Source organism: Chelonia mydas, unplaced genomic scaffold (genome assembly GCF_015237465.2).
Source record: "Chelonia mydas isolate rCheMyd1 unplaced genomic scaffold, rCheMyd1.pri.v2 scaffold_100_arrow_ctg1, whole genome shotgun sequence".
Classification (NCBI taxonomy): domain Eukaryota; kingdom Metazoa; phylum Chordata; order Testudines; family Cheloniidae; genus Chelonia; species Chelonia mydas.
In genome coordinates this window covers 1,189-18,690 of record NW_025111237.1, presented here as the reverse complement: position 1 = coordinate 18,690, position 17,502 = coordinate 1,189, and the positions used below count along the sequence as shown (strand labels likewise).

The window sequence follows — 17,502 nt, the reverse complement described above, 5'->3', positions numbered from 1 at the left end:
GCCCAAATCTGTCCAGCATTCCAGCCCTCGCATCCTTCTCCGCCCCTCTGCAATTTACCACCGTCCTCCTTGAGACGGGAGCCCCAGCGCCGGGGCCGAGGCACAAAGGACACAGACACGCACCTCGCAGACTCACTCGCATCGGTTTATTCACGCTCAGGAGCCCCCTTTCCCCCAGCACAATCAGGAGCCGCGGCAAAGGGCACGAACGTTCCCGGCACGGGGGGAGGAGGGACGGACAGCAGGGGCGGGGAGTGGGAGTCACCCACTAGGACCCCCCCTCCCCTCCCAGGGCTGGGGAGAGAACCCAGGAGTCCTGGCTCCCAGCCCCCACTGCTCTAATCACTCGACCCCACTCCCCTGCCAGAGCTGGGGAGAGAACCCAGGAGTCCTGGCTCCCAGCCCCACCCTCTGACTCCCTCTCTGGGAATTTCACCCCCGTCTTTCCCTGGCAGACCCAGCAGCCAAACCAGAAACACTGACTTGAGGGGGTGACTCACTCCTGGGGGAGGGGCGTGTCCCCGATTCCCAAGATCATTTCCCGCGCCCCCTCCCCCCAGCCCATCTGGGAGGCGGGAGCGGAGGGGAGCCCAGCCCCCCCGTCTCTGTTCCCCCTACCTTGGAAAGGCCAGGGCCAGGCTAGCGGGGGGCTGCGGGTCGGGAGTGAGGGGCACCAACACCCGACGCACCATGAAGCCCAGTGTCAGTGTCGCGCCCCCCCCCAGTCAAGCAGCAAAGTCGCCACCTGGTGGCCACTCACGGAACTGCATCCTAACAGGCTGGAACGCAGCCCCTCTGGGGTGGGGCACGGGGGCAAAGATGCACAAGAATTTGGGACAGGAAGTGAAGGAGAATCCTGTAAGGTGGGTGGTTTGGGGGCGGGGGAGTGAATTTCTCCAGCATTCCCGTTCCCCTTCCCTGCCCCTAAGCCAGGATGCCCCTCACTGCCCCCCGCCAACTTGGGGGTGGTTCCCCGGAGCCTGGCTGGCGGGCGGATTCACCCCAGCTCACACACAGGGGTCAGCTTTAAATAAGGGAATAAATATGGTTCACGGCGGGGCCGGCGCGGGCCGGATAAATAGACCCAGCTACACACGAAAACTGGGGGGGGGGGGGAATCTTTGGGGGGCCGGGCCTGGGGGCCCCCGGCCTCCCCAGCGTGGGACGAGACGGGCGCTATCCCCGCGACTCCAGAGACCTGGGGAGAGAACAGAGTGGGCTTTCGTCAGACCAGGGAAGCAAAGCAGATCTGGGGGGCACGGAGGGATTTTTTGTGGTGCTGCTCGTGGCACTGGGGGGTTGGGGGGCCTTACGAGTAGCTGGGGTGCTTGGGGGGATTCTGGAGGGGATGGGGGCTCTGCGGCCCTTACGAGTAGCTGTGTGGCTTCCGGTGGTGGCGGGAGGTTCTGGGGGGCACAGGGGGTTTGGGGGCCACAGGGGACACTGGGTGGCACAAGGGGCCTCGGAGGGACACGGGGGGCACAGAGGGTTTGGGGGCATGTGGGACACTGGGGGTACAAAGGGGCGCGGGGGGCCCTTACGAGTAGCTGGGGTGCTGTTGGCACCAGCAGGGGCGTTCTGGGGGGTGCGGGGAGACATTGGGGGGCACAGGGGACACTGGGGGGTGCAGGGCGTTCTGGGGGGTGTGGGGGGACACTGGGGGGCACAGGGGACACTGGGGGGCGCAGGGCGTTCTGGGGAGACACTGGGGGCACAGGGGACACTGGGGGGGCGCAGGGCGTTCTGGGGGCTGCGGGGAGACACTGGGGGCACAGGGGACACTGGGGGGCGCAGGGCGTTCTGGGGGCTGTGGGGGGCACTGGGGGGGCGCGGGGGGGCCTTACGAGTAGCTGGGGTGCTGCTGGCGCCGGCGGGCCGTGCGCATCTTCTCGAACCGGGCCTCCATCTCCTCCAGCACCTTGGGCGTGTAGCGAACGACCAGCTTCACCGTCCCCTGCGCCGCCTTCAGCAGCTCCACGGCCTTCTCGTGCTGCTCCCCCTCCACGCTCTGCCCCCCACACGGACACACGGGGGTCAGGGCACGGCCCCCCGGCCCGCGGCCGCCTCCGTGTCCCCGCACGCTCAGCCCCCCATCACCCCCATGTCCCCTCCCACGCCGCCCCACCAGCCCTCCTGCACCGCTCCCCATGTCCCCTCCCGGTGCCCCCCATGCCAGCCCCCCGTCCCCTCCTTGTGTCCTCCCCACGCCAGACCCCCTGTGCCCCCCCGTGTCCCCTCCCGTGCACCCCCACACTCCCTATGTCCCCTCCCGATGCCCCCCCATGCCAGTGCCCCCCATCAACCCTCCATGTCCCCTCCCAGTGCCCCCCCATGCTGGTCCCCCATCACCCCCCCATGGCTCCCCACATGTCCCCTCCCGGTCCCCTCCCCCTGCCACCCCCCACAGTCCCCCCTGCTCACCACGCCGTTGACGGACAGCAGCTGGTCCCCCCGCTTGAGCCCCCCGTGCCGGTCGGCGACGCCCCCGGGGATGACGCGGGAGATGTAGATGGGGGAGTTCTGCTCCTTGCCCCCCATGATGTTAAAGCCAAGCCCCTCCTCCGTCTTGGGCAGCTCCACCACCCGGGGGTGGGCGTGACCCTCGCTCGCCGCGAACGCCGCCACCGTGGCCTGGGGGCACAGACGCAGGGCGCTCGGGGGGGGGCACCCAAGGGGGGCAGTGCCTAGGCCTGGCTCTCATGGGTGGGGGAGTCCCCGGGGGGGAGCGCAGTACCCAGGCCTGGCTCTCAGGGGTGGGGAGGTCCTGGGGGGGGTGGTGCCCAGGCCCGGCTCTCGTGGGTGGGGGGGCATACCCAGGCCCAGATCTCTGGGGTGGGGGCTTCCCGGGGGGGACAGTACCCAGGCCCGGCTCTCGGGGGTTGGGAGTTCCTGGGGGAGGGTACCCAGGCCCAGCTCTCGTGGGTGGGGGGTACCCAGGCGGGGCCGTACCTAGGCCCAGATCTCAGGGGATAGGGGGTCCGGGGGGGGGGGCGGTACCCAGGCCCGGCTCTCGGGGGTTGGGGGTTCCCTGGGGGGGGTCGTACCTTGGCCGTGGCGTGGGCCCGGATCTCGGCGCTGCCCGCGATCTCCAGCGTGTCATAGAGCTGCTCATAGACCTGGGGGAGGAGACCGGGGGAGAAGGCGAGGTCTCGGGGAGAAGCCAGGAGTCCGGGCGATCGCCGGGTTGGGGGAGATGGGGGCGGGGGCAATGGGGGTGCAGCCAGGGCACTGGGCTCTCAGGTGATTCAGGGCTTGGGGGGTCCCAGCAGGAGACAAGGCCCCTGCAGGAACACGGAGGGTCATTGCCAGGGATCCCCAGGGGGTCGGGGTGGGCGTGGTGGGGGGTGCAACCCCCTGGGGGGTGACCGGGAATGGGGCTCGGGCGGGTCTTGTCTCCCAGAGGGCCAAGCAGATCTTGAACTGCGGGACCCTCTTAGAGGGGGAGGGGGACTGGGGGTGCAGAGCAGGGGGGGTCCCAGAGATGTTTGAGGTGGCCTGGAGGATCGTGGGGGTCTGGGGGTGAAGAGAATGAACAAGGGGTGCAAGCAGTACGGGGGTTTCAGGTGCAGGGGTGGATGTGGGGGTGCAGGGGTGGATGTGGGGCTGCTTGTGCGGGTGCTTGTGGGCCCAGAGGGGTCTCGGGGTCCCGGGGGGGTCTCACCTCGCGGATGGCCGAGCAGAACTTGCTCTGCAGAACCCGCTGCAAAGCCTGCAGCTTGTGGGGGGGCAGCTCCCCACTTCGCTGCAACCGCTCCAGGAGCTCGACGGCGCGCGCCACGTCTGCCACAGGATGGGGGGGTCACACGGGGGGACAGGGAGAACCCCCCAGAACTCGCTGCCTGCTGCTGCCCCACATCGCCCCCCCACATCGAACACCTGCCCTGCCCCCACAACCACCACCTGCCCTGACCCCCCCACATCACCCCCCACAGCTAACTCCTGCCCTGACCCCCATCGCCCCCCACCTGCCCTGACCTCCCATCACCCGCATCACACTCCTGCCCTGACCCCCATCACCCCCCACCTGCCCTGACCTCCATCACCCCCCATCACACTCCTGCCCTGCCCCCCAGCCACCACCTGCCCTGACCTCCCATCACACTCCTGCCCTGACCCCCAGCCACCACCTGCCTGACCCCCCACCACGCCCCACAGCTAACTCCTGCCCTGACCTCCATCACCCCCCACCTGCCCTGACCTCCATCACCCCCCATCACACTCCTGCCCTGGCCCCAGCCACCACCTGCCTGACCCCCCACCACCCCCCACAGCTAACACCTGCCCTGACCCCAGCTACCACCTGACCCCCCCATATCACCCCCCCAGCTCACTCTTGCCCTGACCTCCATCACCCCCCATCACACTCCTGCCCTGCCCCCCAGCCACCACCTGCCCTGACCTCCCATCACCCGCATCACACTCCTGCCCTGACCCCCATCACCCCCCACCTGCCCTGACCTCCCATCGCCCGCATCACACTCCTGCCCTGACCCCCCATCGCCCCCCACCTGCCCTGACCTCCCATCGCCCGCATCACACTCCTGCCCTGACCCCATCACCCCCACCTGCCCTGACCCCCCATCGCCCCCCACCTGCCCTGACCTCCCATCACCTGCATCACACTCCTGCCCTGACCCCCAGCCACCACCTGTCTGACCCCCCACGACGCCCCACAGCTAACTCCTGCCCTGACCCCATCACCTCCCATCACCCCCCATCACACTCCTGCCCTGCCCCCCAGCCACCACCTGCCTGACCCCCCACCACGCCCCACAGCTAACTCCTACCCTGACCCCCATCACCCCCCACCTGCCCTGACCTCCATCACCCCCCATCACACTCCTGCCCTGCCCCCCAGCCACCACCTGCCTGACCCCCCACCACGCCCCACAGCTAACACCTGCCCCCCTGACCCCATCACCTCCCATCACACTTCTGCCCTGACCCCCAGCCACCACCTGCCTGACCCCCCCACCACGCCCCACAGCTAACTCCTGCCCTGACCCCCATCACCCCCCACCTGCCCTGACCTCCATCACCCCCCATCACACTCCTGCCCTGACCCCCAGCCACCACCTGCCTGACCCCCCACCACCCCCCACAGCTAACACCTGCCCTGACCCCAGCTACCACCTGACCCCCCCATATCACCCCCCCCAGCTCACTCTTGCCCTGACCCCCCATCACCCCCCCAGCTAACACCTGCCCTGACCCCCAGCCACCATGTGCTCTGCCCCCCATAGCTAACTGCTGCCCTGACCCCCATATCACCCCACACCCCAGATGCATCAGCCACCACCTGCCCCCCACCCGGCCCCGCTACACCCGCCACCTGCCCCGCCCCCCCTTTTCCCACTGCAGCCCCACCTGTCCCGGCCCCCTTGCACCTGCCCCCTTACCCCGCTCCAGCCCCAGCGGCTCGCTGCTCAGCGCTGCCATCTTCACGCACCGGCCCCGCCCCACGTTGCGGGGGGGGGGGCGATGGGGGGCCTAGGGGGGGAAACGGCGGGGGGGGGATGTGCCTGCGCGCACGTGGGGCCGGGCGCGTGTTTACACGCGCGTGCCCGGAGCTGCGGGCGGGTGCACGACGCCCGTGCACTCGCACCCCCCCCCCCCCGCGTGTGTTCACGGCTGTCAGAGCCCGGCCGCCCCCCCGGCCCTGCCCCTGCGCTCTCGCCCCCCCGCCGCCTCCCCCCGCCCCCCCTTCACAGCCCAGCTCATTCACGCCCCCCCCCCCCCCCCGCACACACAGACATTGAGAGCGGGTGGGGCAGGGGAAAGAGGGGCAGGAGCAAAGCCCCTCCCCCCACCCCAGGCTGCGGGGGGGGGGGGTGTCCTGCAGCACCCTCATGGTCCCACTGCCTCTAAGCCAGCTCTGGGGTCAAACCCCCCCCACCCCCCGGTGCTCGGGGCCTTCATGGCCAGTGGCGGGGAGTCCCGCAGGCCAACCCCACTGCGGGGCGGGGGGGGGGGGGATTTCTTGGAGCGAGATCAGCAGCACCCTCCCCAGCCGCACCTGGGGCCCGGCTCAGACCCCGACTCGCTTGAGCAGCAAGGGGGGGACGACGACACCCCAGGGAGCCCTGGCATGGGGGGGGCGGGGGAGGAGATCCTGATCTAGGGGGCAAAGAGAGGCAAGGGGCCTGGCTAGTCAGCAGTGGCCCAGCCGGAAAAATGGCCCCACCCGCGCCTGGGTCAGTCACAGGCGAGGGGTGTGGGCGGCTCAGGCCCCCTTGGAGCATAACACCCGGGGGGGGGGGGGGGGGCGCTCCTGGGAGGCAGGGACCCTGGACAAAGCCTGACGGGGGGATCCTGAGCCGGGCTAGAGGCTATTTGGACCTGGACCCAGTTCTGGGGGCAACAATTCGAGGCTGCTCCTTGAGGGCAAAGTGTGGGGCCAGGGGGAGGGGGGGGGCCCGCCCAGCCGCAGGACTGACCCCCGGGTACTAGGGCCCACTGCTCTGGCCATTCCCAGCCCAGCCCCCCCTTCAATGACAGCACCTCACGGCAGAACCATTAAAACCCCTTTATTGTGGTTAAACAAAAGCAGATGCAGCCACGTGGGGCTTTATACAGACGTGTGGAATTTTTGGGGGGAGGAGGGGGTCACGCTACAGAAACTGGGGAGACAGAAACTTACCCACCTTAAAAAAAAAAAAAAAAGGGAAGTGGCCAGACCGGCCTGGGGGCTGGCCCCCCGCCTGGGGGGCAGGGGAGCCCCCTCACTCCAGGGGCGGCTCCAGCAGGTACCCGTTCTCCGTGGACATGTAGCCGTCTCCGGACTGCATGGACTCCTGGTCCAGGAACATGTCCTGGCTGGTCTCCTCCAGCGGCTCGGCCATGCCGTTGTCCTGGCCGGCCCGTTCGTCCCGCTTCTCGGCCCCGCGCTCGCCCCGCTCGCCCCGCTCCCGCTTGTGCTCCCGGTCCCGGTCGCGCTCCCGCCGGCGCTCCCTGTCCCTCTCCCTGTCCCTGTCCTTGTCGCGGTCCCGGTGGCTGCGCCGGCGGTCCCGCTCCCGCTCCTTGTCCCGCTCCCTGTCCCTGTCCCTCTCCCTGCCCTTGTCCTCGCCCTCCAGCTTCAGCTCCAGCCTGTCCATGCCCAGCTCGCCCAGCGCCACCTCCTCGGCCTGGGCGTCCCCCCCCTCGGGCAGCTCCTCCTTCTTGTCGCGCTCCCGGTCCCGGTCCCGCTTGCGCTCCCGGCTGCGGCTGTGCCGCTTCCGCTCCCGCTCCTTGTCCTTGTCCTTGCTGCGCTCCCGGCTCCGCTTCCGCTCCTCCTTCTCCCGGCTGCGGGTGCGGCGCCGGCGCTCCCTGGACCGGCTGCGCCGGCGCTCCCGCTCCTTGTCCCGCTCCCGGCTCCGGTCCCGCCGGTCACGCTCCCGCTCCCGGTCCCTGTGGGGAGAGGGGGCCCCGGGCGTCACACGGCTGGCCCAGCGCACCCGGCCCCTGGGCCATCCGGGCACCCCAACTCCGCAGGGCCAGGGCTGGCCCCTCCGGCCAGCGGACATACCCACAGCCCTCCCACAATGCACCGGGCCACACACTCCTCTAGCACCCTATAGCCAGCAGGGGGCACTGCAGAGACCCACAGCCCTCCACACTCCCATAACGCAACTGGGCCACCCCCGCCCCTTCCCCCAACTCCCTATAGCCAGCAGGGGAGTGCTGCAAACTCTCCTCTCCTCCTCCTTGGCAGGGGGTCTGGCTGAGGTCCCCCGGGGCACAGGCTGCCCCCCACTCACCGCTCGTCATATCTGGAGGTGTCGTCTCGGCCGGAGTGCCTGATGTTGACGTCTGCACCGCCCCTCCGGGTGCCCCCCAGGCCACCACCTACAAAGAAAGCGAAGCTCTTCAGCCAACTCAACAGCCGCCCTGGCTTCCCGCCACTGGGGGGGACCTGTAGGCCTCAAACCAGTACGCTGACACCCCCATATGCAGCACTGCCCCGTACTTATGCTCAGTTGTGTACACCATCTGCCTGGTGAGGTATCGGGTTCAAAGTCTCGCTCTGCTGAACATTAAGATCCCGCTGGAGTGTAGGGGCTGTCGCTGGATGGGAAGTTACGAAGTTGGCTTGGTGTGTGTTACTGAAATAGGTTGTGAGGTTGGGAACACCCACAACCAGCCATTCAGGTGCGACAGCGTGGACGGCCCGTGAAGGGGAATCCGCACTACTAAGGACTGTCACAGGATCTGTGTAGGACTGTCACGGGACAGGACAAAAAGGAGGCTGCTTGACTCATGTCATAGTAAAACATCTTTCCAGAAAGCTGGAGGAACCTATAACAGAGGGGAAGGGACATCATCATTTGTCCTCACTCCCCGGGCCGGATTCATGCAGGGGCTTTAGGGGCTGCAGCCCAGGGCCTCGGAGGGCCCCGCGAGTCCGCTGCTTCTTTTCATCCAGCCCGGCAAGTCCCCGCACTGCAGGCCGGACACTAGTCCCCGAGCCTCGGTGCCCCCCTTGGGCCTGGAGCTGTCAGCACCAGCTCGCTGATGTGTCCCTAGATGAGGGGCATTCAGGGAATCTCTGCAGGCTGCCCCTACCCCCAGCTCTGCAGCTCCCATTGGCCAGACATGGGCTGGACATGCCAGCCACCTTGGGGAGCAGAGCAGCACAGAGCCAGGGCAGGAAGGGATCCTGCCTTAGCCCTGCTGCGCCGCCAACCAGAAGCCTGCACCCCAATCCCCTGCCCCAGTTCTGAGCCTACTCCAAACCCCCAGGGGCCCCACAAAATCTAATAGCCCTGGGCCTACAGGAGGCCCACAGGAGAGTTAATCTGGTCCTGCTCACACCTCAACACCTGGAAGAACATCTGGACAACAAAGACTTTGAAGGGGGGAGGTGATCCCAGGCTGGAAAGGAGAATCCAGCTCACATACTAAGGAAATCTACCATCAGGGTGAGATACTGCTCGACTCAAATCCTGTCTAGTTTATGGAACTCAGATTGGGGGGAGAAGGGGGGGGTGTGCGGCCCAGGGCACCGCTGCTGCTCCCAGACCACTGCTCCAGGGCAGCGCCCAGGACCAGCTGTCTGGGGCCGCATCAGCTGCTGCAGAAGTCACGGAGGTCCCAGAATCCATGACTTCCGTGAAAGACCTGCAGCCTTACTTATAATCACTTAAAATCTCTTTCTGTAGTTAATAGATCGGTTTTATATTTTACGTAGAACGGTGCGCTGGGCTCGAAGTGCACAGGGGAATCCGCTCAGTACATAAAAGCTGGGGCACGTCCTCTCCACCCTGGGGGACGGGTGGACTGGGTAAGATACTTACACTGGTCAGACTTCTGACCAGGGCAAGGCTCTGGGGTCCTAGGCTGGGGAGCTGGGGGGAATGGGCTGGAAGCAGCATCCCTGTAACTCAGCTGGGTGTGTCCCTGCCAGCGGGTGGCTGTGTGAGTGCAGGACCCGGAGGGGTTTGCAGCTTGTCACAGCAGCACAGTGGGAGAGGGATCCCAGGCTAGAAAGACAGAGGGCTCAGCGGTACCCCAGTTCCAGGCTGCACCCTGAGGAACCTGTCACGGGCTGGATGGGGAGCTCCCGGCAGGGGGCGCTGAGGGACGTGCCAGATTCCCTCCAGGTTATGCCAGGGCGCCGCAGGCCTGACGTGGGGTCGCTCTCCCCTCTCTGCCTTCTGGCGGGGCGGGCGCAGGAAGTGAGGTGCAGGGCGGGGGGGGGGAGGGTCCTTACTCACCCAGCCTGCGGGGGCGCCAACCCTTGACTGTCCGGCCTCTCTCCACGTCCACCAGCACCCTCCTGCCGTCAATTTTCTTGCCGTCTGCGTGCTTGTATGCCGCTGTAACAGATTGGGGTGTCCAGAAAGGCGGGGGAGGGGGGCGCGCCGCTGTTAGATACGGAGCTCACACACAAGCCCGCCCGCCCCCCCACCGGACACACACAGCTCCCCCCACCTGCCCCATGGCTCCCCAGAGCCGGCCGAGGGGCTGCCCCGCCCTGCCGTGGGGTAGCTTGCCCCGAGGTTCCCGCCCCCTCCATGCTGCCTAGACTTCAGCAGCTGGGTCCACACCAGAGCACAGGACGTCCCGACCCCACTGAGGCCGGAGACCCACAAGCCACGGCTGCTGGGTTGAATGGAGCAGCCCCTCGCCCCCCCAGAGCTGCAAGGAAAGGAACGTTACCGACAAGTCAAATACCTGCGTTTGCCCGATGCCACGCTTGCTGCGTGAGACCCGGGCAGCCCCGTGGGGGGTAAACCCCTATGAGATGGGGGTACACCGCCCACCGCTGCTGCCCCCTCCCCCCGCCCCAGCCAGCCAGCTAACCCCGAATCCGCCATGCATCCCCCCCAAAGCAGGAGGTATTACACCTACAGGAAGGAGGGAGAGGAATCTGTGTACAACCAGGGGTGGGACGCGCAAAGGTTTACAGTCTGGCACCCGGCTGGCACGCCCCCCGCCGCCCCCCGCCAGTCACGCCCCTGCCGCCCCCCCCACCTGTCGTCACCAGAGGAACAGAGTACAGATCCCTACGTGGCGGCTACAGATAGCACCGAGGCAACGGGGGGGGAGGAGGGGGCGCTAGACGGGCACCGCTCACGAGAAGGAAATAAAAGCGTTTACCTGGAGAAACTACTTACAAAACATTTCAACTTAGCGCCTCAACTCAACGCATCAGGCTGCTAGCGTGGGCGCGAGAGGCCGGGCTCCGCCCCCGTGCCCCCGGTCGGGGCACTGGCATTTGGGGGGGGTGGCGTGGCTGCCAAGCGACACCTCGCTGCCTTACCTGTCTTGGCAGCGGCGTGGGTGCACCCCCCACGGGAGGTACGGTCCCCCTGGCCCCGCCCACCCTCCTGCCCCCCGCAGGAGCTGGGGCACTACGGCATTGAGGGGACACTTACCAGCCCCACAATAGCTCAGCTGGAGCCCCTGCCTGGCCTGCCGCCAGGCTGGGGGCCCGGGGCAGGATTCCTCCCCTGCCCCCTCGTTGCCAGGTGGCTGGTCATGAGGGGACACAGCTGTCCGCTCAGCCAGAACCCCGAGGGGGCAGGGCAGAGCACCACAGCCACGGGTTCGGGCCCCCCAGACCACCTCCATCCAAGGTACTTGTGGGGAAACCCGGCCCCCCGAGAGCTCCCCGATGCCAACAGAGCATACCCCCCAGGGGAGAGGGAGATCCTGCGCTGCCCTGGCTAGAACGGGGCCTAGATGTTGCTCACTTGCCCAGTGCTCCTGAGTGGGCTGGGGTCCCGGTTCCATCCCGGGGCCAAGCCCGTCCGTGATGCTGGTCCCGGCCAGGAGAGGCCGTGGCTAACCTGAGACCAACCTTATCATCACCTTTCTACCAAGCCACCCTAGACAGAACCTCTCCCCCTAACTGCTGACCCCCATCAGGGAGCGCCCCGGGGCTGACTGCTCCTGGGCCAGGGCTCAAAGGGACTCTCGATCCCTGAGATCAGCAGGGCTCTGTTCCCTTGACACCACCCATCACAGAGCCCCGACCTTCTGGTCGCCGGCCAACCGGGACCAAAGTTCAGCCTAGCCCTGCACCCTCCCCCCGGTCCAGAGGTCGGCAGCGCGGCTGCTGGGGACAGGACTTCAGGGCTCACGCAGGGAGATATTGTAGGTCCTACACAAACGGGGGCAGACCCATCCCCTTACATGGTCTGCTGCGGAGGGCTCAAGAGGGGCTGGAGCCGGGCTGGGTTTAGTGCCCTCGACGCCGCCTCTGGAAGCCAGTGGCCTGCGTGGCAGGGTGGGTTCCCCAAGCCCAGCCCGGTTCAGAGCCCACAGGTGGTTCTACGGGGCGGGCAGGCTCCAGGCCCGGGAGCAAGCAACGCGGTTGAGAAGCCGGCAGTGTGATGTGACTAACGCTGCCCTGGGCTAGTGTCGCTGTGTACCGGCTGCCTGCGTGTCAGTCCCTCGAGCCGCGGGGCACCGGTCCGAGGCTCAGCCGAGACTGACGCCCCAACCGAGCCCCACGCGTGGGCCACGGAGGGGCTGGCTGCACCGGGGGCAGCCAGAGGAGCTATTCTACCTCACCTCGCCAGCCTGGTGGGAAAGGCTAAAGGCAGGACTCGAATATTCCCCTCCCTGCTCAGACACGACTGAAAGCTCAGAGCATGGCACGGCACAGACCACCCCGGCCTGGGCAGCGAGATGCCCGAAGGGAGATGGGGTAGCTCGAGGTTTCCAGCAGAGAGCACCCCTGGCTGGAGAGGCGGAGCCACGATGGACTGACTGGGAGGGAATTAGGATTTGCCTGGGTTGCGGTTTCTTTGGGGGATTAAGAGTCGGACAGACGCAGCCAGTGCTGCAAGCTCCCCCTCAACAGTGCCGGCACTGATGAGCGGGCGGGACCAAAACCCAGCCCTGGGACATATTCGAGTCCTGCTTTATCAGCTGTGGGGAAGCAACCTAGACAGGGGGATGTCTGGCCTGCCCTCCCCTAGCTACCTCCGGCGGGAATTCGGAGGCTGTGCCACCCCCGTCCAGTCTCCGCCCGGCAAGAGAGCGGAAGCCGGACGAGAGAGCAAGCTTCTCCGGTCCCCACCCCCACCGGGAGCTGCTCTGACCACGCTAGGTGCCTACCGCTGCGGTGGCCTGGCTCGTGTATAGGTGTAGGGGTGCTGTGAATTCTTACCAACATACAAACCCTTATACCAACCATACACTGAGGTGTTGTATGGGGGGAGCATTAGCATCAGCTGCAAGCCAGCAGTGGCAATAGCCATCAGAAAGGTGGCTGCAGTGACAATAAGAACACAGAATTAATACACCCCTCCTCCCGACAGCATCGTTCACAACAGTCACTAGAGCCAAGACACACCTGCCCCCCCCACACGCTCGAGCCGGGCCGCTCCCCCAGCTTCGCCGCTTCTGGGCTCAGCCCTGGGGTGGGGGCGGCTCGTGAAGCTCAGTGGTTCGGAGTGGGGGGGGACACAGCGCTGAGCGTAAGCACTGCCCGTCGGAGCACACGCACCCTCTCACTCACACGCCATGGCCAGCGGCACCCCGATTACATTAATCTGCAGTTATGGGAGGCAGGGAGGGAGGGGAACCCCCCCCGTGGGGGTCATCTCAGCATTAACCCTCTGATGGCCAGCCCCCAGCCCCGCCTCCGTCATTCATGTCGAGCTCCATGGGGGGGGAGGGGGCGCCCCCCATGGCCGCACTTGCCCCCCAGGGAGCAGAGTAATGGAACCTGGGTTTGCACTGGCCCCGCGCCGGCCCTGTGCTCCGTTACTTACCTCCGGGAGCTCGAGGGCCGGGAACGGGATGGCATTGAGATGTAACACATGCGCTTTAGGGAGAGGCAAAGAGGCCCAGACCCGGGCGGTACTTACAGTGCATGTCTCGCTCGTGTTCATACTCTATGAAGGCGTAGCCGCGCGGCTTTCCGGAACGCTTGCTGTACACCATGTAGATCTGGGGGGGCGGGCGGCAGGTTAATGACCCAGACACGCCCCCCCCACACCCACACCCCCACCGCTTAGCCCTGGCTTCAGTTTGACACAAGCCACTGCCCCATAGCACCTTTTGTTGTGTTGGTTAACTCCCTGCAGACCAGCAGGGGGCACTCAGGCACCAATTGGGGGTAGCTGGGTCCCAACAGGGCACCACTAGGATGGGGAGAGTCAGGAACACCCTTCACCCGTGTGAAACCCCTCAAGGGCTCTGCCAAGCAGACCTGGGGGGGAACTTCCTGAGCCTAAACCCGGGGATCAGTTACACCTGAGCATATGAACAAGCCCCACCAGCCAGGCAGCAAGGGGATTGGGGACCTCCTCAGAGCAGCGGTTCACCTCTCCAGCTGCAGTCGATCCTTCACAGGAAGGGAAAACCCGGCCCACATCTGGCCAGTTGTGCCTGGGAGGGGATCCCCACCTGACCCCTGCAGATGCCTGGCTGAAGCCCCCTAAGCATGAGAGTTCCTTATGGCCATGGTCTCGCTGCAGAGCTGCCAGCAGTTAGGAGCCCGCCGAGGCTATGCAGGCACGGCCCAGGAAGGAAGGGAACAAACGTGGGGATTTGCAGACTCCCAGGTCAGAAGGGACCCCCCTCTGCCCCCAAGCCCGACCGCTACCCCAGCATTCCTCCGGGCTGGGAGCTCGCAGGGGATGGAGACCCCAACACTTCCCCAGGTGAATCACCCGCCCTGGGAACAGCGTGGCCCTCTTTGTCCCCCAGAGCAGCCTCTTACCCGTTTGATGGGGCCATAGACCTCGAACTCTCTTCTGAGCTTGGATTCTGTTGTGTCGTAGTTCTGTGGGGTAGAGGACAGGCTGGTGAGACAGCTGCTCCTGCGTCCAGGTGCGGGTGGGGGGGAGAAGCGGGTGCCCCAGGAAGCGGCTCCCAGACAGCGGGAGGGAACTTACCACTCTAGCCACAAAGAGGGTTTTGAAGGCATCTCCCTGGGCATTGGGGTCGTTGTGTGGATCCCCTGGATGGGGAGAAAACAGGGCTAGGCACGCAGAAACAGCAACGGCTGATGCCCCCAGCCCACGTTCACCCCCGCCCCCAGACGCCAAGTCACCCAGGAGGGACGTTCCCAGCAGGTGGGCGTTAGATCAACCTCCCCCCGCCCCCCACAGTGATGGGAGCCCCCCCCCCCGACACTCACACATCTTCAGCTCGTTCTCTACCTCCTGCTGCCTCCGCTCAATCTTCTCTCGTCTCTGTGGGAAGGAAAGGGAAGGGGTGACAGGCTCTGGACTCCTGGCAGTGACTCTCCAGAGAGGGACCCCAGGACAGGATTCGAGGGGGGCTCTTAGTCATTACCACCCCCGAGGCTCTCAAAGTGTTGCTGCACTCATGGCTTCGTCCTCACCGCCTTCCACAGGGCTATTACCCCCAATTCACAGACGGGGACACCCAGGTACCCCCACCAAAGTTCACACAGGAAGTTAGTGACAGAATTACCTGGGAGAGAACCCAGGAGTCCTGGCTGCCAACTCCTCCTACCCCACTCCCCTCCCAGAGCCGGGGAGAGAACCCAAGAGTCCTAGCTCCCAGCCCCATGATTCAACCACCAGACTATATGGGAGAAGGGATACCCAAGGGAGCAGAGAAGAGACTCTGGCAGCAGAGTGCCTCCCCAGCTCACCCCTTCACCGCACAGTCCGGAGCTGGACATCTTGGGGGCACACGCAGACAAATGCCCCACCCTCTCGCCCAGGTTGGCTATATCTCAGGAAGGGTGGGCTGACCCCCATGCTGGCAGAGAGCCGTACCTTCCGCTCCATGCGCTCCTCGCGGGTCTCGGCACGGGTGGGTGGAGGGGCATCGCGTGGGTCCTGGGCAGGGGAGAGAAATGTGTTAGCAGGGCATCAAGCGGGTGGCACAGAGATGGGGGAAAGGGGGGGAGCCTGGCGGCTTTGGAGCAGAGAAAAGAGGTGATGAGGCAAGCAGCTCCCCCCCGTCAGCGCTGCCCTGCTGGGGAGGCCGAGCTCACCTCGAACTCCCGGATGTATGGCGCGATGCCGCAGTAGGGCTGGTTGTGGTGTTTCTCATGAGGCAGCTTCTCCAGAGGAGGCAGGTAGGGGATGGGGTCTCGGGGGGCAAAGAGTGCCAGCAGGTTGGGGGGCAGGAACTGCGTCATCTTGGGAAATCTGCTGAAGGGAGGAGATGCCAGATCATTAGATTCCACAACTAGCACATCCCCTCCCCCCAAAGTTTGTGGGGTCCCGCCCCCCAAACTCGGCCAACTTAGGGGCCAGCTAAGCCCCTCCCTCCTCTTTTTGTGCGGTTCTACTTCCCAGCAGCGCCCCCCACCTCATCTCCTCCATGGAAGCAGCCAGTTCCTGGGCAACCCATGTTCTTCTGCTGCTCCCCCCACCAGAGGGTTCCTCAGACCCCCGGCCCCATCACGCCCCTGGTCCATCCCCTACCATTACTTCTGGGCCCTGCACGACACGCAGGACTCCTCCTCCCCTCACATCCCCCACATCCTGCCCGTTGCTCCCCCCTCACCCCAATCCCACTCTCCTTCCTGAACCCCGCACCCCACCCCAACCCACCCTTCAATTCCTGCTCCCCCCAGTTAACTTCCCCCACTCACCCACCGTCTCCACTGCTCCCCCTGGACCTCCCACAGCCCACACACATGCCCCCTCTTCACCTAGAGCCTACTGCTGACCCCCCCAACCCGTGACCCTCGTCCCCAGCTGCCTCACTCCCCTCAGCCCCCCCACTCACCCCCTCAGCCCTTCCCCACCCAAGCCCACCACTGCTCAGCGCTCAAGCCCCATGGCCATTGACTCTAGACTGCCGCCAACCCCAGCCCCACTGTCCCCAGCCCCACCGCCTGCTAGCCCCTCCCCCAAAGCTCCCCGCTACTCCCCCCAACCAGTCACTTCCTGACCCCTCCCCCGCCATCCCCTGGGGCTGCCATGGACCCCTCGTGCCCAGCTCCCACCACTGCCTGGCTCCCCCCAATGCAACCCGGACCCCCCCATCCCCACTCGCCCCCCCGCCACAGCCGTCACCTCCCCCCACTGCTGAACCCCCAGAGCCCCCGCAGGCTGGCCCCCCCGGGCCCCTGTGACCCCCCCATCCCCTCTCGCCCCCCCCGCCACAGCCGTCACCTCCCCTCCCCCCCCCCGCTGAACCCCCAGGGCCCCCCGCCCCCCCGCAGGCTGGCCCCCCCGCGCCCCTGTGGCCCCCCCATCCCCTCTCGCCCCCCCATCGTCTCTCACCGGCCGCGCCGCGCTCGGTTCCTCCCGCTGCCGCCTGCTCGGGGCCTGCTCCCTGACCGCTCTGCGCATGCGCAGCCGCGTCACCGCGTCCGGATCCAGGCGCCGCCGGGACTCGCTCGAGGCGGCAGAAAGAGAAACGAGGCCGAATGATTCCTCCGCCGCCGGCAGGAAAAGTAGTGCCCGAGCGCGGGGCAGGGGCAGACCTTAATACTCGCCGCCGGGGGCGCTACTGGCTCCATGGTGGTGACCCCCGACCTGCGCCATGGCAACCGGGCCCATGACCCCCGACCTGCCCCCTAGCAACCAGGCCTATGACCCCCGACCTGCGCCATGGCAACCGGGCCCATGACCCCTGACCTGCCCCCTAGCAACCGGGCCCATGACCCCCGACCTGCCCCCTAGCAACCGGGCCCATGACCCCCGACCTGCCCCCTAGCAACCGGGCCTATGACCCCCGACCTGCCCCATAACAACTGGGTCCATGACCCCCGACCTGCTCCCTAGCAACCGGACCCATGACCTTGACCTGCGCCATGGCAACCGGGCCCATGACCCCCGACCTGCCCCCTGGCAACTGGGCCCATGACCCCCGACCTGCGCCATGGCAACCGGGCCCATGACCCCCGACTTGCCCACAGTAACCGGACCCATGACCCCCGACCTGCCCCATAGCAACCAGGCCCATGACCCCCGACCTGCACCATGGCAACCAGGCCCATGACCCTCGACCTGCCCCCTAGCAACCGGGCCCATGACCCCCGACCTGCCCCCTAGGAACCGGACCCATGACCTTGACCTGCGCCATGGCAACCGGGCCCATGAACCCCAACCTGCCCCCTAGCAACTGGAC

At 66.5% G+C, this 17,502-nt stretch overlaps 2 protein-coding genes across 3 annotated transcripts; both read right to left on the bottom strand.

The window, feature by feature from the left end:
* Positions 1-126: 126 nt before the first annotated feature.
* On the bottom strand, positions 127-5,502 carry LIN7B (lin-7 homolog B, crumbs cell polarity complex component). The gene is made up of 6 exons (XM_037888704.2): positions 5,400-5,502; positions 3,662-3,780; positions 3,045-3,116; positions 2,422-2,631; positions 1,845-2,008; positions 127-1,198 (listed from the first exon to the last, which is right to left on the bottom strand). Exons 1-6 carry the CDS (start codon positions 5,437-5,439, stop codon positions 1,177-1,179), a joined length of 627 nt encoding a protein of 208 aa, XP_037744632.1. The 5' UTR covers positions 5,440-5,502; the 3' UTR covers positions 127-1,176.
* Positions 5,503-6,511: 1,009 nt separating this feature from the next.
* On the bottom strand, positions 6,512-16,809 carry SNRNP70 (small nuclear ribonucleoprotein U1 subunit 70). 2 transcript variants are annotated; one of them, XM_037888706.2, is made up of 10 exons: positions 16,653-16,809; positions 15,410-15,566; positions 15,189-15,251; positions 14,579-14,633; positions 14,334-14,398; positions 14,159-14,221; positions 13,302-13,383; positions 9,693-9,794; positions 7,737-7,824; positions 6,512-7,386 (listed from the first exon to the last, which is right to left on the bottom strand). In XM_037888706.2, the coding sequence occupies exons 2-10, from the start codon at positions 15,554-15,556 to the stop codon at positions 6,723-6,725; spliced, it is 1,329 nt and encodes a 442-aa protein (XP_037744634.1). In that variant the 5' UTR covers positions 15,557-15,566; positions 16,653-16,809; the 3' UTR covers positions 6,512-6,722. The 2 variants fall into 2 exon arrangements, with proteins under 2 accessions (XP_037744634.1, XP_037744633.1); XM_037888705.1 differs by having other exon boundaries at positions 15,410-15,569; positions 16,653-16,807.
* Positions 16,810-17,502: the final 693 nt, after the last annotated feature.